The sequence below is a fragment of the Crinia signifera genome, chromosome 4 (genome assembly GCF_055691185.1).
Source record: "Crinia signifera chromosome 4, ASM5569118v1, whole genome shotgun sequence".
NCBI lineage: Eukaryota > Metazoa > Chordata > Amphibia > Anura > Myobatrachidae > Crinia > Crinia signifera.
The window spans coordinates 173,740,770-173,760,315 of record NC_139220.1 but is presented as its reverse complement, the minus strand read 5'-3'; the positions used below and the strand labels follow the sequence as shown (position 1 = coordinate 173,760,315).

The following is a 19,546-nucleotide window of genomic DNA, read 5'->3' as shown; positions in this document are numbered from 1 at the left end:
CTGAGTGCCCTTCTTCAACTAACATTATATATATATATATATATATATATATATATATATATAGTAGACAGTGTACCAAGGTACTCAGGCGGCACTCACAGGACTTGCAAACGGTCACAAAAAACTGCAGACTACACCGGCAGTTGGTGCTGACGTTTCGATAATTTAATATCTTTATCAAAGACAATGAGACATAAGTCCACACTTACCTATATAGGAGAGAAAGATCACCCGTGCCTGCATCTGCTGCGTCGCGCGGTCCGGCCCGTGGCGCTATATAGGTAAGTGTGGACTTATGTCTCATTGTCTTTGATAAAGATATTAAATTATCGAAACGTCAGCACCAACTGCCGGTGTAGTCTGCAGTTTTTTGTGACCGTTTGCAAGTCCTGTGAGTGCCGCCTGAGTACCTTGGTACACTGTCTACTGTATTGTTGTATGGAAGGCACCGAGGCCAGTGGACTGTAAGGAGGAGTGCCGGACCCCCCACAAACTTCGTTTTATATATATATATATATATATAAATAAATAAAACCCTCAAATTTAGCTCCTGATTGATTTGCAGACAGCAATTTCAAGAATCATTAAGCAGCCATGCACCTGGAAATGCACTAATATTGTTTAATGGAAAGCTTTAGAATGAGGAAATTGGCCATCTTAAAGTGTTTCGGTCACACAGAAATGCAGCAGTACATCATCGTTCAAACAGGGAACCTTTAATCACAGGGGATTCTACTAACTTGTATACAGTACAATAAATTAGCTAGGAACGTTGCGACACTTGTGCTACTGTAGCTGTTCTTTTACACCAACCTATAATTTGCAGGTTTATCTACTTGCAATAGCTCCTTTTATTTATTATTAATGGGATTGATGTAAAGGCTGAAAACTTATCAAAATTTTAAAGCAGGCTAATGAGTAGCTCATAGCTTAGTATTAGTTTAGTGTGCCTGCAATAGGTAAGACCTATCTGTAGCTATAGTTAGGGAAGTGCTATTTTGGTACTTATATGTTAGTTGAGCGCCCACTATGCTCATACCACCACTATCCATGTCGGCATGGAGTTGATTTTATAGTGTGGCGAGCTCAGCGAGCCACCGAGCCTGAAGTGTGGCGAGCGCAGGGGCGGATTGGCCCACTGGAAAACCGGGCCATTTCCCGGTGGGCCGGCACATTAGTGTCCAGAAACGGCCACTCACACCCCCTCCTGGGCTGCAATCTCCGCGGTTAGCGCCGCAGCAGCAGGGAGCACTATGCCCCAATCAAAGATGGCCGCAGCAAGCGTCCTCGCCTCATCCCAAAGTCAAAATGGCCGCGGGAGGGCTCCTGCGCATGCGCGGCCTCACGCAGCTCCTCCTGCAGCTATTGTGACAGTGCAGAGGTGGCCGGATCACGATCCCGGGTGCGCATGTGACGTCACCGCGCACCAGCCCACTACAAGGCTGCTGTCCCATAATGTGTAATGTGCATTACAGTGTGTCACATAATGTGTAATGTGCATTACGGTGTGTCACATAATGTGTAATGGGCATTGCGGTGTGTCACATAATGTGTAATAGGCATTGCGGTGTGTTCCATAATGTGTAATGGGCATTGCGGTGTGTCCCATAACTTGTAATGGGTATTGCGGTGTGTCCCATAATGTGTAATGGTCATTGCGGTGTGTCCCATAATGTGTAATGGGCATTGCGGTGTGTCCCATAATTTGTAATGGGCATTGCGGTGTGTCACACAATGTGTAATGGGCATTGCGGTGTGTCACATAATGTATAATGGGCATCACGGTGTGAGACATATGTATAATGGACATCACGGTGTGTGGCATATGTATAATGGCATCACGGTGTGTGGCAAATGTATAATGGGCATCACGGTGTGTGGCATATGTATAATGGGCATCACTGTCTCCCCTCCCTGCATCCTCCACCACTTTGTGACTCCCCTCCCTGCATCCCCTGCCACTCTGCATCCCCCCTCCTACCCTGCATCCTGTGCCACCATGCCCCCCTCACACTCTGTGTCCTGTGCCACCCTGCGTAAGTCCTCACTCACTTCGTTCTCAGCCACTCTGCATCTCCCCTCCCAGCATTCTACGCCACCCTCCGTACCCCTCCCTCCCTGCATCCTCTTCCACCCTGCCACTCTACTGTGTTGGGAGACCCCCTGTCACCCCCCCATCTCTATGTCTCCAGCCCCACAGGCTGAAGAATAAACGCTGTACGCATGCGCCTATTCTGCAGCCTGAGGGGCTGGGGACATAGCCAGCAGCTCAGAGAGCCACTATCCATGCCCTCACAGCAGCAAAAAATTGGGCGTGGCCTCGAGCAACAACGCTCATCCCCCCATTAGGGCTGCTTCAAAATATTTCCCGGGCTCGTTTTAATTCCCAATCCGTCCCTGGGCGAGCGTAGCGAGCATCGCGAGGGGACGTGGATAACTAAGCGAATAGCTTAGTGGGCGCCCAACTAACATATAAGTACTGCTATTTTAAATAGTGGTAGACAGACTAAAGAAGGACCTTCTGCATTTTACCAAAAAGAGACAAAGCGGGTTATTCAGACCTGATCATTATTGTGTAAATCCGCAAGCCGATCAATTATCGGACATGTCTGGGCTGCAGTACATTTGAGTGAAGCAAAACAGCGTAAAAAATCAGCAAATTCTTTTTTCACAATCTGCCCACAATTTGATTGACAGAAAGGCACAGTTTGTGGGTAGTAACCTGCCAGGCATGCCCAGGCATTTCAGGGAGGGCATGTGATGTCTGCTCCGGCCTCAATCAGCTTGTGGAATGGTCAGAGTTATACACACTTGCACAGACCAGGGAAATCATTATAGAGGTGAGCAGTGTTCCCTCTAAGCTGTGCGCACGTGCGCGCGCACACCACTCGACGAGCGTGCGCACAGACATTACAACAGAGCGCACAAAGCAGCAGTGGTCCCTTTTTGCAGTTGTGGACTTAAGTAATGTGTGTTTCACCCATTAACTACATTGTTTGCTGTGTTTTGAATGTTTAAATGTTTAATATCAGTTTGAAGTAAAGTTAACACAAATGCTGAACGTCATTTTCCAGTTATATATAAGTGACGCACAAAAATTTAATTTCCTTCCAAAGTTGCACAGCCAAAATCTTTTGCCGCACACAGTCTTCCTAAAATTAGAGGGAACATTGGAGGTGAGTGTATACTATGGTGAGTTGCAAATTGATTTGCAGAACAGCAATCAATTCGCAAGCCATTCACAGACTCGAACAGGGCGGGATTTGACTCTGTTGGGGCGGGGCTATCTGATCACAGACCTCTGCAAATTCACACAGCAGTGATCCAGTCTGAATCAGGCCCAATGTACACCACCAGGGATAAACAATTTAGCACTGTCTGCTTATTGCCCACTTGAACAATCCAAAGCTTCCTAGGAGGAATTAGCAACAATTTTAGGAATCATTGGTTTAGCCTTTCTGACTCTTTCCTCACGGCTTTCTATTTGGAGGCTTTGTTTGTCTGTGCTGGTTGACTAAATGGGCATACACACGTAGAGATCTGTGCTAAGCAATTTTGCTAAGCTATTTTTCTAAGCAATTTTGCTGGTGTCAAGATCTCCCATGGGGAGCACATACACATGCAGAGATTTGTGCTAAGTGATTTTGCTAAGCGATTTTGCTTAAGCAAAAAAAGTCAGGGTAATCTCTCATTCTGTACACACAGAGAGATTTGCAGTCATTTGCTAAGCAATTTGACTAGATTGTGACTGCATGCACTGACTTAGTTAGCAAGAGATATTTAATCTCTCGGAGCATACACACGGTGAGATTTGTGCTTAGTTTCTAAGCAATCTAGTAAGATTGCTTAGAAAATAGCACAAAATCGCTCCGTGTGTACACCCCTTAACTGGAGCTAAAAAGGCTGGAAGTAGATTCAGACAGCAGAATAGCTACAGTGCATACTAACAACCAGTGTCAGGGACTGCAGAAAGAAAATCAAGTGCACACGGTAAAACTTGCATAGGGTAGAATGGTTTACGTGATTAGTTCAGGAAAAGGTTGAGGGTTAAGAAAAGTTTAGCAATGGAATAACTACAGGAACATGAGTCCTCAAAGCTAATTTCGCAGAACAATACTAATACATTGTTCAGGCAATCAGCAGAGAACAGATGCTTTAAATAGAAGAATGCAGGAACAGGTACTATGGGGATTATTCAGACTTGATCACTGGACTGCGAATTCACAGGACTAAATATTATTGATCAACAGCGCATGCATACAGATCGCAGTGCGCATGCGCGAGACATTTCTGCGGAAAAATCCAGCGCCTTTTCTGATCCTCAGCCATTCGCAAGCTGATTGAAATGGCTGGCGTTTGGAGTGGTAAATGGTCATTTTCTGGGAGTGTCAGGGAAACGCAGGCATGCCCAGTCATTTTCAGGGAGGGTGTGTGATGTTAGCTCTGGCCTCAGCCTGTTTCCATTGCACCAGCTGAGTAGGTCATGGGTTATGCATTTATTTTGCCTTTCACTGCATCAGTACAGGTTTAATTTATAAAAGATTGCTCTAACTATGGGCCTTATTCAGACCTGATCGCTGAGCTGTTAATTTTTGGAGCAGCCAAAGTGAAATCCCGCCCCGTGCAAGCCAGTGATTAGCGTAGCAGGGCTTGCGAAAATGAGCTGGATCGGCGCATAGCTGCTGAAAATCTATTCATTACCATATAATGATTTTTCCACTATGTGCAGTCTTTGTTTAGCCCAGGACTTACTCAGCGGCTGCGATAGAAACATGCCGATCAGTATGCCTGCGTTCTCCCTGACACAGAAAATGCATCCGGTTACTATCCTCAAACGCCCGCTTCCTGCCAATCAACTTTGTATGGCCAGCGATTAAAAAAAAGGAGCAGGATTTTATCGTAGGATGACCTTGCGTATGCCTACTATGGGCAGTCTATTGATAATTGCCCAGCCAATGAATTTGCAGCCCTAAGATCAGGTCTGAATAATGTCCTATCTATAGTACACTGGGGGGCTAATTCAGTAGCCCCACAGAAAATCATGCAAGCAGTGTACATGCATATAGCTCAAAGTGCACTCGCATCCCTTAAGGATGGCGAAGTGGCAGTGATGCAGCATTTGTTGGGCATGACCCAGACCGTTTTCTGGGCTTTGTGACATCATATGCAAGCGATGCGATCTGAAAAATGGTGGTGATGCATTTGCCTTATCAGCCCGGCTGCAAAGGCAGGGGCCTATCTTCACAATTTAATTGCGGTCACTTTTGCAGGGAGGGACATTGCATGCTGGGTGGCCTTTCCCTGTGCTGGGTGGCCCACAGCAGGCGAGAGACATCAGTTGCAGTTTTTCTATTTTAGAAAAACTGCAATTGCTGCTGAATCAGGCCCTGGGTACAGTGTATATACCATAGCCAGGGGCAAACTGGCCAAAGAGAGCACGAGGAAGATTCCCAGAAGGCTGATGCACCAGCCAAGGCGCCTGTCAGCCAGTGACTTTTGTGATGTGGCCCTGCCCAGAGTTGTGGCCTCATCCCCCATACAAACAACTGTCTCCCCAAAGTATAGCAATAGTGCCATGCTACAGATGGGGCAGGTCCCATCTTGGCAGGGGATGGCGGTGGCGATGCCAGCCGCCATCCCCCGCCAGCGCCATCTGCATAGCAAGAAGGGGACGCGCGCGCACGTCCGCTTCCGACGGCGCTTCCAGACGCTCCCCCGGGTCACCGCCGGCTTGTCGGCGGTAACCCGGGGTCCCCGCCGCCTGCCCGCACCCCCCCCCTAACCCTGTCCGTCTCCCTGAGGCGGAGACGGACAGGGTTCCCGTCACCCTGCCGACGGAGATTGAGACGCGCGTGTGCGTGAGACGCACGCGCGTCTCAGTCAGATGATTAGGCAGGCCGCTGGCGGATCGCCAGCACTGATGTACTGGCGATTCGCCAGCAAGGAAGAGGCCTGCCCCATCTGTACCATAGACACCGATAATGAAATGATTTCTTTATGGTGATGTAAACCAATAGCAAAACAAGAGGCATGGAGGCCCTGGCAAACTCTCCAAGTGGGATTCCTATTTGATTGCTATAAACCCTTAGGTCTACATGTTTTATTTTATATAAATAATTTCAGTGATACAGATGGGTCAGGTCCCATCTTTGCAGGGGATGGCGCTGGCGTCGCCAGCCGCCATCCCCCGCCAGCGCCATGGCGATGGTGAGAAGGGGACGCGCGCATACGCACGCGCCCCTTCCGACGGCGCTTCCATCCGTTCCCCGGGTCCCCGCCGGCTTGCCGGCGGTAACCCGGGGTCCCCGCCGCCTGCCCGCACCCCCCCCTAACCCCCCCTAACCCTGTCCGTCTCCCTGAGGCGGAGACGGACAGGGTTTCCGTCGCGCTAGCGACGGAGACTGAGACACGCGTGCGCGTCTCAGTCTCCTCGCTGGCGTGGCTGCTGGCGGGTCGCCAGCGCGTACGTTCTGGCGACCCGCCAGCAAGGATGAAAATAGTAACATACTGTATATGGGCCATAGTGCTAAGCGAAGACACTAAGGGTGTAGGGTTGGGGGACAGCCTCTTAAACTGTGCGGAGTTTGCATATTCTCCCTGTACTTGCGTGGGTTTCCTCCAGGTACTCTGGTTCCCTCCCACAATCCAAAAATATACAGGTACAATGTGTATGTGTACATATGTGTGTGTGTGTACATATGGTAGGGAATATAGATTGTAAGATTTACTGGGGTAGGGACTGATGTTCAAATATTCTCTGTACATTTCTGCAGAATACATGTGTGCTATATAAATAACTAGTTATACATAAATAAATACCTTTAATGATACACATTTATGTGACTGTTGCCTGACCCCTCGGATTAGTAAAGCTGTGTGATGCACAGCCAAAGCTGCACCTGGTTTGCAGCCTTAAGCTTAGCCTTCCTGTATAAGACCATCCCCAGACTCTCAATGACTAATTACACAGAAGACTGGGGGTGGGTTTATACAGGTAGGAGAAAGCTGAGCGCTAATGTATCCCGAGTGCAGCAGTGGCAGTGACCTCTGAGGCCATCATATATAAACTTATGCTGATTTTCGAGGCCATCATATATCATTTTGGGGATAACCGCGTTCACCTTATGGACCCCTGGACATTTACCAGTCTATGTACCCTGTACTGCTACAAATTCATGTCATTTCAAAAATCTTGCATGATAGCCACACTGTAGCAGAATGCACTTATGTGTTTGTAGAATTTGGCCACTACACAGTAGACTATAAGCATGCTTTGTCTTATTGGTGCAAAATCTCTCATTTTAAAAATGGATTGAAAAAAGTTATAGGGGGGAATAACCCTTCCTGTGAGGATCATCTCATGGAAGAAATGTATTTTAAAAATGTTAAATTATAATGTGACAACAAAGACAATCTAAAACTTTCTAACTTACCCATACTGAAATAAAACCGTAGGTTCCCATATCCTGTGGTATCCATATACGGAGTACATAATTTTCTCTCTCCATCTTTCAGAAATACAAGAGACGAGCCTGATTCTATTGTTCCGCACTCTGTACCAATGACAGCTCCGAGAATTTCCCACCTGGTAAAAGAAAGGCTTCACCATGGGACATGAATTTGCAGCTTATTTATAGCAAACGTTTACATGATTATATTTGCATATGAATGGGACTCACACTAACAAACATGTTACAATTAAAGTTATTACCTATTTATTTCCAGTGGAATAAAGGGATACACATTACAATTTTATTCATAAAGGGAGACAAATTACATTTATAATTATAAATCATACAGTATGAGATCAGATACCAATATAAATGATACAAAACAGAATGCCATGAACAGTACATTTATTGAGAACTAAATGCTAAATTTGATAGCAGATCGGAGCAATCAGTTACTTAGCCTTCCCAATTTCTATGTTATATTGTTGACTAAGCTTAAACCAGTCGTTCACAAACTGGGTTCAGTGGTACCTGGGGTACCGTAAGACAACGCAGGGATGCAACAGGATAGTGGTCCCATTCTGTTGGAAGCCCATTGAGCCGTCTCCCGCCGCCTGCTCCCTCCCCCTCCCTGCAGGCTGCACGCTCCCTGCATGTCTCCCTTAAATGGAGATGGGCAGGGAAGCACCTTGTCTCCGCTCCCCGCCGCCTTGCTGATGGTGACGCGCAAGCGAGCGAGCCGTTCGTGCGTCCCCGTCAGCCGGGCCACTTTACCCCAGCCTGCGCCAGCACAAGAAATCTGGCGGCTCAAGCTCTATTAGTTTCTGATTAATTTCTCAATGAGAAACTTTTAGTCAAGGAGTGCCATGACACAATTATGATACTCTACTGCAGAAATAGTGAACCTTTTTGCCCTTCAGCTATTGTTGTACTACATATCCCAACATGCCTTGCTACAGTTTTGCTATTTAGCCATGCTAAAACTGTTGCAAGGCATGCCGGGATGCATTGCAGGGCATGCTGGGATGCATAGTTCAACAAGAGCTGGAAGGCCAAAGGTTCCCCATCCCTGCTATATGGAGCCAAAGTTTGGGAACAACTGGCTTACACTAATCATCCCAAAATAGAATCTCCTACATCCAATTCTATCTCTATAGTTGATATGGTAATGCCTTCAATGATTTCAGCATCACGGTTTTTGCAGTTATTCACATTAAATACATTTTGCCACTCTCATGACCATTCGTGATCATTCCTCTAGACTACCGAGATGATCGATCATTGTGTATTACATACTTATTTTTGCATATATCTGCGTAATTTACAAAAGAAAGGATTTTAGCCGTAATAATGTCAAAAAAGGATGACAAGCACTGACAAAAACATAACTCCCTGGGGTACTTAATAGCTAATCTTCCCCTAGTCTAACTTACCTTTTACAAAATATTATTCAAACCCCATATACCTAAATCATTTAGGGCCTTATTCTAGTTCAGTCGTTCTGACAAAATCCTTCTTAGATGGACAAAACCATGTGCACTGCAGGGGGGCAAATGTAAAATGTGCAGAGAGAATTAGGGCCCTTATTCTGATCGGTGCGGATATATCCGCGTGCGTTCGGCCCGCCGATGTTTTGTGTCTGCGCATGTGCAGAGGCGTCTCTGCGCATGTGCGAGCGGGGCGTACGGCCAAATCCCGCATGATATGTGAACACTCCGAACAGGGGGTGGAGAGGGGCGTGAAGGGCTATTTGGGCTCATTACCATATGCATACGCCCCGCGTTTCATGGGCGTTCGCATGCAAACGCTGGGCGTACGTATGGTAATGCGGCCGTGACGCACGTGTAGGGGGCGGACATATGACATCGCCGGATGTCAGCTTCCCGCCCAGATCCCTGCTTTTGCACGGAAAAATGTCCGTGTGGTCTGAGGTTGCGGGTGCTGGCGGAGCACTCGGTCCTGCATTCGATGGTCTGCGACCATCGAATGATGGAGGAGGTTCCCTTAGATGGAGGAGGCGTATTCCATGAAAAATACACGTGCGGTCCGTTCGGCCAGCTTCTTACCGCGTATGGACGGAGTTGGCGATCCGTATGGAAGGCGGGGTTTCGCACGCACGGTCCTGGCCGCATAATCGGATCCGGCCGCACCGATCAGAATAAGGGCCTAGATTTGGGTGAGTTATTTTGATTCTGTGCTGGGTAAATATTGACTGCTTTATTTTTACACTGCAATATAGATCTCACTTTGAAGTAAAACCCCACCTAAATCTAATTATATCTGCACAAGTTACATCTGCCCCCCTGCAGTGCACATGGTTTTGTCCATCTAAGAAGGAATTTGTCAGAAAGAGTGAACTAGAATAACCCCCTTAGTGCAGTACAGTGTCTAGTGCCTTAGGTATGCTGCATACACAGTTTCACCTAGGTCAATATTGTGAGTCACTCAGATTTTGTTTGACACGACCTTCCCCCAAGTGAGTCCATCCTGCCACCTGCCATCCCCTGATGTCCAGGTCACAATATTGTAATTGCCAACCTCATTATTAATTCAGTATTGTGTAGCCACATTTGCTCTTTTTCAGCCCTCCCAAACCACTCCTGTAAAAAGTGGCTGGTTTATAAACTCTGTTATGGTTCTATCCACGCCCTGTTAATCACTTTAAGTACCTTTTAATATATCTGTCAGTCCCCACTGCCTTATACTTTTTCAGATTTGAGAGCTCTGTTAGCATCTAAAATATTGTGCTATATATATCATCATTTGCTAAACATTTGTTTTCCACAAATTTTCCACTTAGGCCTATTATTCTTCATTTTGATGTTCTTGTTTCACTTATATGGAATGCTTCAAAATAAGGGTGGCTGATAGGAGGGCGAGCGCATACAAGCCATTTGGGGCTTGCTGCACTCACCATAGGTTCTATTCTCCCTCTATGAGGGTTGTGGACCCCCACAAAGGAGTATAGCCCCTGTAAGTTTGGATCCCGACTGTCAGGTATTTAACAGTAAGAATTCTGATGTCGGTATACTGACCGTCAGAATCCCAACTGTCGGGAGGTCACCCGCACCCAAATATGTTGACATGGCTAAGGTCAACAGGGTTGGAAGGTCAACACAAGCATTAGGTCAACAATAGCAAGGGCAACGGTCAAAATGTCGACATGAGCGTTTGAGCCCCTGCGGCATTGAATACTGTGACAGCGAGGGCTGGCAGCGAAGGCTCCAGCCCTCCGGAACATGGTGACCTAAACAGGATTCAGTGCACATCGCGATTATTGTCATTGAATACTGCCCTTTGATGGTGTCCATGTCGACTACAGATGGAGCAGGCTCCATCTGTTCCCGGCGCCTGCCATATCCCCTTCACTGGCAAGCGCCGGTGATAGGGACTGGGATGTGCGTGTGTCTAACGCGCACGCGCGTCCCAGTATAACGGTGGTTGGGCAGCGTCTCCCTGCCCGTCTCTGCTTCAGGGAGATGCTGCCCAGTTTAGGGGGGTCGGGGATGCGAGGGGGACCGGTGGCGATGGCGGGGACCGGCGGCAGGCTCCGTTGCCACGGGGCGGTAGCCGGCTGCCAGCGGCGGCTGGCAATAGATCTGCATGTAGACATTTGGGACAAAAAATTTGAAAACCTTGACCTGTGGAGTGTCGACCTTGACCTTGTTGACCCTCCAACCCTGTCAACCTTAGCCATGTCGACCTATTTCATGTGACGACGTAAGCCATGACAACCTTCAGTGGTTCGCCCAATACATGTCAACCTAATATGGGTCGAACTAATGACCTATACCCCTTTAATTGAGGGAAGAGATAGTGGAGCTGCAAATTTACAGTTGCAAGCAAACCAACAATGTGTTGAATTGAGCATGTGCCAGATACATTATTGAGTAAGTTTTGGTCTAGGCAATAAATACAAAGTAGGTGAGGCAGGTAAAGTAATAATGATGATCAGATTGATGAGATGGTATACCAGACCACATTGGTATCAGCTTTGGACAAATCTAAACTATATGGTACAGGGTCCCCTCATGGCCACAACCTCTTCTGAGGAGGATAGGAATATTCAATGCAGACACTGTGGACCCAATACCTTTGCAGGTAGATTTTCAGGGAATTTTCTCTTTTGTGAACCAACAAAGCCGATGTTACCTGGTTGGTACCTATCTGTCACAAGATCTCAGCATTTAGGGTCTTCCCCATGTTCCATTCCTATGCCAGTTCATGGGTGTCTATGAAAAGTTTATTATGTGTATGCAGTCAGTAGAAAATAAGGTTCTAGCAGGGAAGTACAAGTAATATAGGGGCAGATGCATGAACCATGGGCCATTATTCTGGTTCACTTGCAAAGGCAAAATCCTTCTCAAATGGACAAAACCATGTGCAATGCAGGAGGGGCAGATGTAACATGTGCAGAGAGATTTAGATTTGGGTGGGTTATTTTGTTTCTGTGCAGGGAAAATACTGACTGCTTTATTTTTACACTGTAATATGAAGTATCCACCCAAATGTTATTCTCTCTGCACAAGTTACATCTGCCTTACCTGCAGTACACATGGTTTTTTCCATTTGAGAAGGAATTTGCTTTTGCGAGTGAACCAGACTAATGCTGTGTACACACTGATACAATCTGCATAAGATCCAGATAAGATTTTGACTATATAGTCAAAATCTTATCTGGATCTCATGCAGATTGTATGGGTTTTATCCCAAGCGATCCAGATGCGTTCAAGATGCGCGCTCCCATATCTTAACCAGAAAGTCTTGGCTGCCCTGTCTATATAGTGCAGATCTGCACTATATAGTCTAAATTGAATGCAGATAGTGTAAATTGTATGCAGATAGTCTAAATTGTAATCGCATCTAGATCTTATGCAGATTGTACTAGTGTGTACACAGCATAAGGGCTATGGTGAAGTGATACAGTGGCTTGTGATAATGCAGCAGCCAGTCAGCTCATAACTGTCATTTTTAAACCAAACCTATAACTTGAAAGTTAGGAGCTGACTGGCTGCTGCATTATCAAGTTCCACATTATTACTTCTCCACTTCGGCCCCACAGATGACTTCAGAGTAGTGTGGGATTTGGGTATTCATGAACAGAATTATTAAAAAAGGCAATTGAAAGTATTGATACAGACAGTGAGGGAGGGAGACAAGATCTACAACGCAAGATCAGCATAAAAAGGAAAGGAACACAATTCAGCTGTATCTGAAAGAGAAAGTAAACATGGCCTAATCCATGGGGAAAACAGGATACAGTCACTAGGTCTACAAGCATTAGTTCGACGAGAATTAGGTCCACACCACTAGGTTGATATGCATGAAGGTCGACATAGGGTTAGGTCGACAGGGTCATTAGGTCAACACAATCGTTAGGTTGACATGGGAAAGGTTGACAGTCAAAAGGTCGACATGGGGTCTCTCACTTTTTTTGAGCTGAAATGCGCCAACAGGCAGTATTTCATGCCCAACCATCTACTAGGGCATAGTGGGAGAAAAAAATAGTGTGCCGAGCGTAGCAAGGCACCGTGGGCGAAGCATGGCGAGCAGTGCACTTTTTTAGTTTCCATGTCGACTGTGTCGACATTCGGGTCAAAACAAAAAGTGAAAAACCACATGTTGACCTCTTGATTGTCGACCTTCCCCATGTCGACCTAATGCTTGTGTCGATCTGACCCTGTTCACCCAACCCCATGTCAACCTTCAGTCATGTCAACCTTCATGTATGTCAACCTAGCGGTGTCGACCTAATGCTTGTCGACCTAGTTGCTGCCTATCCAATGATCCATACCCGGGGAAAGCACCATAAGATTCTAGAGAGTGGAGGGCAAAATAAAGAGTGCCAGATTGGGTAAATAATGAAAGATGAAGTTATCTATTGTGGTTAGCAATAGGTTTCAGATTGGCCTTTCCTGAAACAGACAGTAATGAATGTCAACATGAAGAACATTTTGATATGTCTGGTCATATTTCTTATGTATTTTTTTATTTTATTTTTCTAATAAATTAGTATCAGGTCCTCTTGCAAAACACATAGAAAAACTTACAGATCAAAAAGACCTTCTCAAGACAAATAAGATTCAAAATATTTGTATAATTTACCATTGGAGAGTACAAGGTTTATTATTTTTATTTTTAGTAATAAATTAGACAAGATAAGGAGCCCTTTCATTACTTGAGAAAGCTTTAGGTTCTGGTTTAGGATTTTCACTAATATTAGAGTTATATTAGAGGAATACATAAAAAAAAATTTAGGCAAGTATTTTACTGGAAATCTAAAATTCTAATATCTAGAACAAGGTGCCTGAAAATGAAACTCTTTTAGGACCTCTACTATCATGGAACCAGTATGATGAAATATCATTGGGAGCCTTCTGTCTATTTGGAAATCCCCCCTTTATTAACATTGTTCTATCTAACACTGTAACCCTTCTCCCTCAAACCTACTGTTTTTAAAATTTACTGGATAACAATTTGCTTTAAGCCTTATGAATATCACAAGAGGAAAAACACAATGAAAAATAATTTGCTTAGATTTCTTTAAGTGTGTCTATTTTTATGGGTAAAGGCAAATACAGTATAGACATACAAAATGCACAATGGCCCATGTTTTATACACGTTAACATTTTTATCTATTGAAGTTATTCTATATTTTTAATTTTCAATTCTTGTGAAATCTCTTCATATGCAATGGCAATACGTTGGAAGTGTGTTTGCTTTATTGAAGTTGTTTGCTCTATTACATATTTTCTTCTTTAAATTAAACAAAGTCCTTGACGAGAAGTGCGGTCAGAAGTGGAAGTAGGTCTGGAAATTTACTGCTGCCTCTTCATCACCTTCTTTATCTCTGATAATGTGTCCTCTGACCTAGAGCGGCAGGTATTGTTGTGACCCACTGTGATCTTTGCAGATGTCTACTGAATATCATTAGAGCCTATGGGTCAATGACATACACTGCTTTATGCACATTACTACTATATAATTTGGAAGACACAACTCTAAGTGGCATTTCAATCCCATGGGGAAGAAAGGAAAGGTCCATTGGGGAAAGAAGCTCTTGAAGTATACTACAGTTGAAATAAAGGCTTGATTTACTCGGCAGTCAATTATGATTGGCACACAATCTATGGTTCACTGGCTTTACATATGCTCCATTTACTTCAACTGAAGTATATGTCTCTCCATTGACCCGAGCACTAACCTAGGATTTAAATGTAGGCCATCTAAGAAGCATCTAAATGAAAAAGCAACTGATTAAATAATGAAAAAAAAAATTTAATTGAATATAATGCACAATGTTGTTGCAACGATTATGATAGATACTATGATAGATACTACAAAGCTCACATATTAAAGACAATTCATTGTTACACAAGTAAAAATAGAATAACAACAACCTGTCTTTCTGTTATGACATTGGTACTGTATGTTCATTTTAAGCTTTCTACATTTTTCTTTTATTGCTAGATACATTTTATAATTTTGTACCTTAATTTCCATCTTTATGTGACAAATATGTGTGTTTATTTAAAAATAGAACTATGACAATTTTGTAAATTTTAGATATAATTAACTTCTCTGCACGAATGCTGTGTACACACGGTACAATTTAACATTCTATACAGTCAAAATCGATTTGGGATCCCATAGACATCATATGAAGATAGAACATGTTTTTAAGCTTTCTATCCCGATTTGACACTGATGCGCGCTCCAGTTCAGCTGAAATCAAAAAGCCAACCAGACAGCGCATCGAATGTAGATAGCATGAATTGTATGTAAATAGCAAAGGAGTTAGCAAAGTTTGCACAGCAATCGAATCTTAAGTCAAATAGCAAAGGAATCTCACCGTGTGTACACACCACAAAGCTGCCCATACACAATGCGAATTGTGTGTGCGATGCGCGTTCCCGCACACATCCCATGGCACAGTTCAAAAAGTAAAGGTGGCCCATACACAGTAGAATTATTCAATGCAATTTGGACTAGATTTCATCTAGTCCAAATTGAATTCAATAATTGTACAGTGTATGGGCACCTTATGTGCTGCACATACTTATTGAACTAGTTCCCAATCGCATGCAAATCACATGCAAATTGCTGGTGTTCAAAATGCATGCAATCATCGCACCTTATGTGGGCACCTTAACAAAATGGCACCATGCCCTTATCACTAATATAATTTGTGCTACTCCACTATCCAGCATCCAACAAACCTGTTGTTTATTATATTATACTCATGAATAATTTATTTGTATTATATATTAATAAGGTAAACTTATTATAATTAGTTCATCCTTCTATAATTTTCCAGACCTTTTGCCCTTTAAAATTAAGGGGTATGATCTCTGCAGACAATTTGAAGGACATGCTTTTGGTCTTATGGTCCCACTGAGGAGAAGCAAATACTAACAATAGGAAAAAAACCCTCAAGGCCCAATTACTATGGATGACCTCCTTAATTATATCTTTTCCTTTCTTGCCTAAAATACATCTTATTTATGCCTCATTTATATCCTAAAGTAATGACATTGGGTATTGATTTCATGTGTTTGTTATGTGTATTTTAATTGCATTGATTAATGTATGAAACCCAGATGGTTCAAAAGACCTGCAATTGAAAATAGCTGCCTGAGTCTAATCCTTACCATTTGGAAAGGATTTCTGGGGCTAAAACACATTGTGGGGACCTGTTAAACTATGATACTTCTCAAATGTGCAATTTCCAGTCATTATAATTTTATCACTGTACAAAACCTCACTTTCTTTAGAAGGAGCAGCATTTTGGCAACTGTATTAGCTACCCTTGTGTTAATAATTGCAAATAGACACATCATGAGGCATGACATCAAAAATAGAAATTCTGTAATTTAACTTTAATACCCTCCTCTGTTTTCTTACATTTGATGTCTTCCTGAACCATTATAGGTTATAGAGAAGCACTTACCCAGGTGGCTGGCTCTCAAATTCTTCTGACCACTGATCCTGAATGTCCTCAGTAGACAGATCAACATCTCTTGTTGTGGCAAAGTTGAACTCACTACCCTCTGTACCATGGAAATAAATGGTGTTCCCATCTGATTGACAGCTATGCTACAATATGGAGACAAAAACAACAAATAATCATGTACAAATCCCATATGGAAAGAAATATGTGTACATGCAAAATATTTGGTTTCCATAATTTTCACCTCATGTTTTATGTAGGTCAATTGGACCAAAATCAGACGATTGTTGTATTAGAATTTACAATGTCTACTTGGAATCCTCCGATGTTATATGTTAAAAACCCAAAATCCCTCAGCATAATGGATTGAGCCGGCAAAGGAGATTTATATACCATACCTCCCAACTGTCACGATTCCGTCGGGACAGTCCCGATTTTCGGGTCCTGTCCCGACGTCCCACCCGCGGCAGGCATTGTCCCGCTGCGGGGGGTGGCAGTTGGGAGACCCCCCAATCTAGTAGAATAGACGCTGTGCGCATGCGCACAGCGTCTATTCTCGTATGAAAATGAGGTCGCGGCTAATTAGCATAAGCCGCGCCCTCATTTGCATACGCCCCACCCCCTTTTCGGGCGCTCGCGCGGCTTCGACGCGCGAGTGTCCCTATTTCATCCGGACACAAGTTGGGAGGTATGATATACTACGTGATACTTAAAAGCACACATCCACATTACATACATTTGCAAACAGATGGCAAGTCACCAGCCAAGGCATCTCTGCTCTGGTGCTGCTACACTACACGATACTGATACACTACCCCCTACTTTGGGTAATATATTTATGGATTACTAACTTTACTGAAGTTCTAAACTCTAATAATGATTCCTGAAAATATAGTGATATATTAATAGACCAGTAGATTTTCTGGAAAAATGGGAGCAATGTTTTCAGAATGCAATCAAACGAACATAAAATTATGACCAATTGATAAGCTATAGAAAACACATACTTCAGGTGGAATCAGTGAGTGAACAAATCCCAATCTTACACAGAGGAATAACATTTCTCAAGAGCAAGGTTTACCAATTTCCTGAAGAAATAAACCCCTCAAGTCCACAAATTTGTACCAAATATGCCCATTGTTCAGATAAGTGCAGCAGGCTGAAATACCATTGCTTTAGTTTGTGGTAATACATTTGATACAGCTGTTCTACAAAACATATGAGCATAATTTATTTTTGTCTTGCCCAGTGTCATGCACATTATTTTATAATGCTTGTGCACAGACTTGTGTATAGGAATTAATGGTCTCCTTCAGTACTTCCATTCACGATCTGTTCATTGTAAAACGCATAGAACCTCGGACAGAAAATCTTTTCTGGTGTGCCCTAACCCTGACTTTGACGAGGCCTGGACTTTAGAGGGTTTTTTTTGCTGTAATCTTTTTAAGCGCACCCTCTCTATTTTCAATTTTCTTTGCTTTTTTTATGTTATATTCTATTCTTTATGTATGTTTCAGTAGCGCACGCAGGAGTCTAAGGGCCCTAGGCTGAAAGCTGAGGGTCCCCTCTTTCCATGGGTACAAGAATTTTAAAAATCGGCCCTTGGGAACCGGAGATATCTGACTTCAAAACAGTGGTCCCCATCCAAGCCTGTTAATTGCTCTTCCCAGTCAGATATTTCAGGTTCTGTCTGACTTAGAGTTTTTCTGAGGGTCTATTCCAAAAGCTGGGACACTCCTCCTTTGACGGACACTAGTAGCTTGTCTCTACTGTTCCCAGAACCAGAGATATCAGCCTTGCAGCAGCTGGTTACTGCTCCAGCTCCACACACCTGGTATGTAGTTTTATATACTCATTGGCAGATTGCTCTGCCTCCTGAATTCTGATCCCCTAGTCCCCAATACCATTTGGTAGGTGGGATTCCATTAAAATCTAAGAAATCTATTTCTGGGAACTGGAGATATCTGCAGTCAAGCAAGCTGTCCTCCCACCAGATAATTATGAATAATAAGCCCACTCCACTATACACCCCTCCTCTGCATATTAAACATCCTCTACCACCCTGGAAGTTATGTATCAGGGCCCCTTCATAAAGCCCAATGCCCCCTTCTCCCACCCCATCTCCCACCATCTGTGCAGTAAAGGGATAATTAGTGGAAATTACTGATCCAGGCCCTACATGCTGAGTGGTTGATATAACACCCCCTACCACCTGCGGGACATCAAAGCTTCCCCCACCCCTAGGGGCCCCAATACATTGCTATGCCCAGGGGTCTACACTGCTGTTATGTATGTATGTATGTATATATATATATATATATATATATATATATGTGTGTGTGTGTATATTATATTATTATTATTATTTCTATACATTTGGCCTATCTATAATACTTTAACTGACCCGGCATATACTGGGTCACCTAAGTGTCCAACTCTGTGCTTTTCTCCACCCCTCTGGAAACCCCCTTCTGAAAATCCTGCGTTTGCCACTGTGTTTTTTGATGTAATCAATGAGACCAATCTTAGTGTATCCTCTCACGCTGCAGCAAGTGTGTTTGTATCCTGTGTAATACTATTTTATACCACTTGAGAGAAGTCTGGGTCCTTATTTTAACATACAGTAGTATAAGAGTGTTAGAGGCCGCATTAGCTGTGCTTGCCCGGTGCAGCCGGGTCCTGCAGCGCTGGTCCCCACAACAGTTGCTAGACGCTCAGCGTGTCTCTGCCTGCCAGCAACACCTTTTCCCCAGCGGTTGCCTAGGCAACGGGGAAGCCAGGTAGCAGCAGGTAATTAGCCAGTACACCTGTAGCAGCATGCAGATGCTCTCTGTTACTAATTGGGTGGGACACACAGGAAGCAGCCTTTATAAGGGATTCATTTGGGCTGCTCCAACGCTGGTTATAGAAGTGCTTGGAGACTGCTCTGATCTTGCTGTTATAGTCGGTCCTGCTGGTTAACCTCTTGAAACCTGAATCCTGGGAAGCTACCTCTGGCTACCTCCAGGCTGCTCATTACCTTCTCCCCTGCAAGCAGGTACCATCTAACTTTTATTATACTGTTTATTGGCATGGAGTTTAGCAGACATTCATAGTGAGCTGTGTGAGGTCAGCTTCTCAGTTCGGGCCTGTGCTTAGGCCGTG

The 19,546-nt window shown here is 44.1% G+C and overlaps 1 protein-coding gene across 4 annotated transcripts in view; it reads right to left on the bottom strand.

The window, feature by feature from the left end:
- RELN (reelin) overlaps window positions 1-19,546 on the bottom strand; it is a 479,555-nt gene that overhangs the window by 200,347 nt on the left and 259,662 nt on the right. For all 4 annotated transcript variants that reach the window (XM_083183017.1, XM_083183019.1, XM_083183018.1 and 1 more), the window contains exons 11-12: window positions 16,403-16,548; window positions 7,434-7,585 (exon numbers count right to left, since the gene is read on the bottom strand). In XM_083183017.1, coding sequence (XP_083039143.1) covers window positions 7,434-7,585; window positions 16,403-16,548 — 298 coding nt within the window. The remainder of the gene's footprint in view (window positions 1-7,433; window positions 7,586-16,402; window positions 16,549-19,546) is intronic.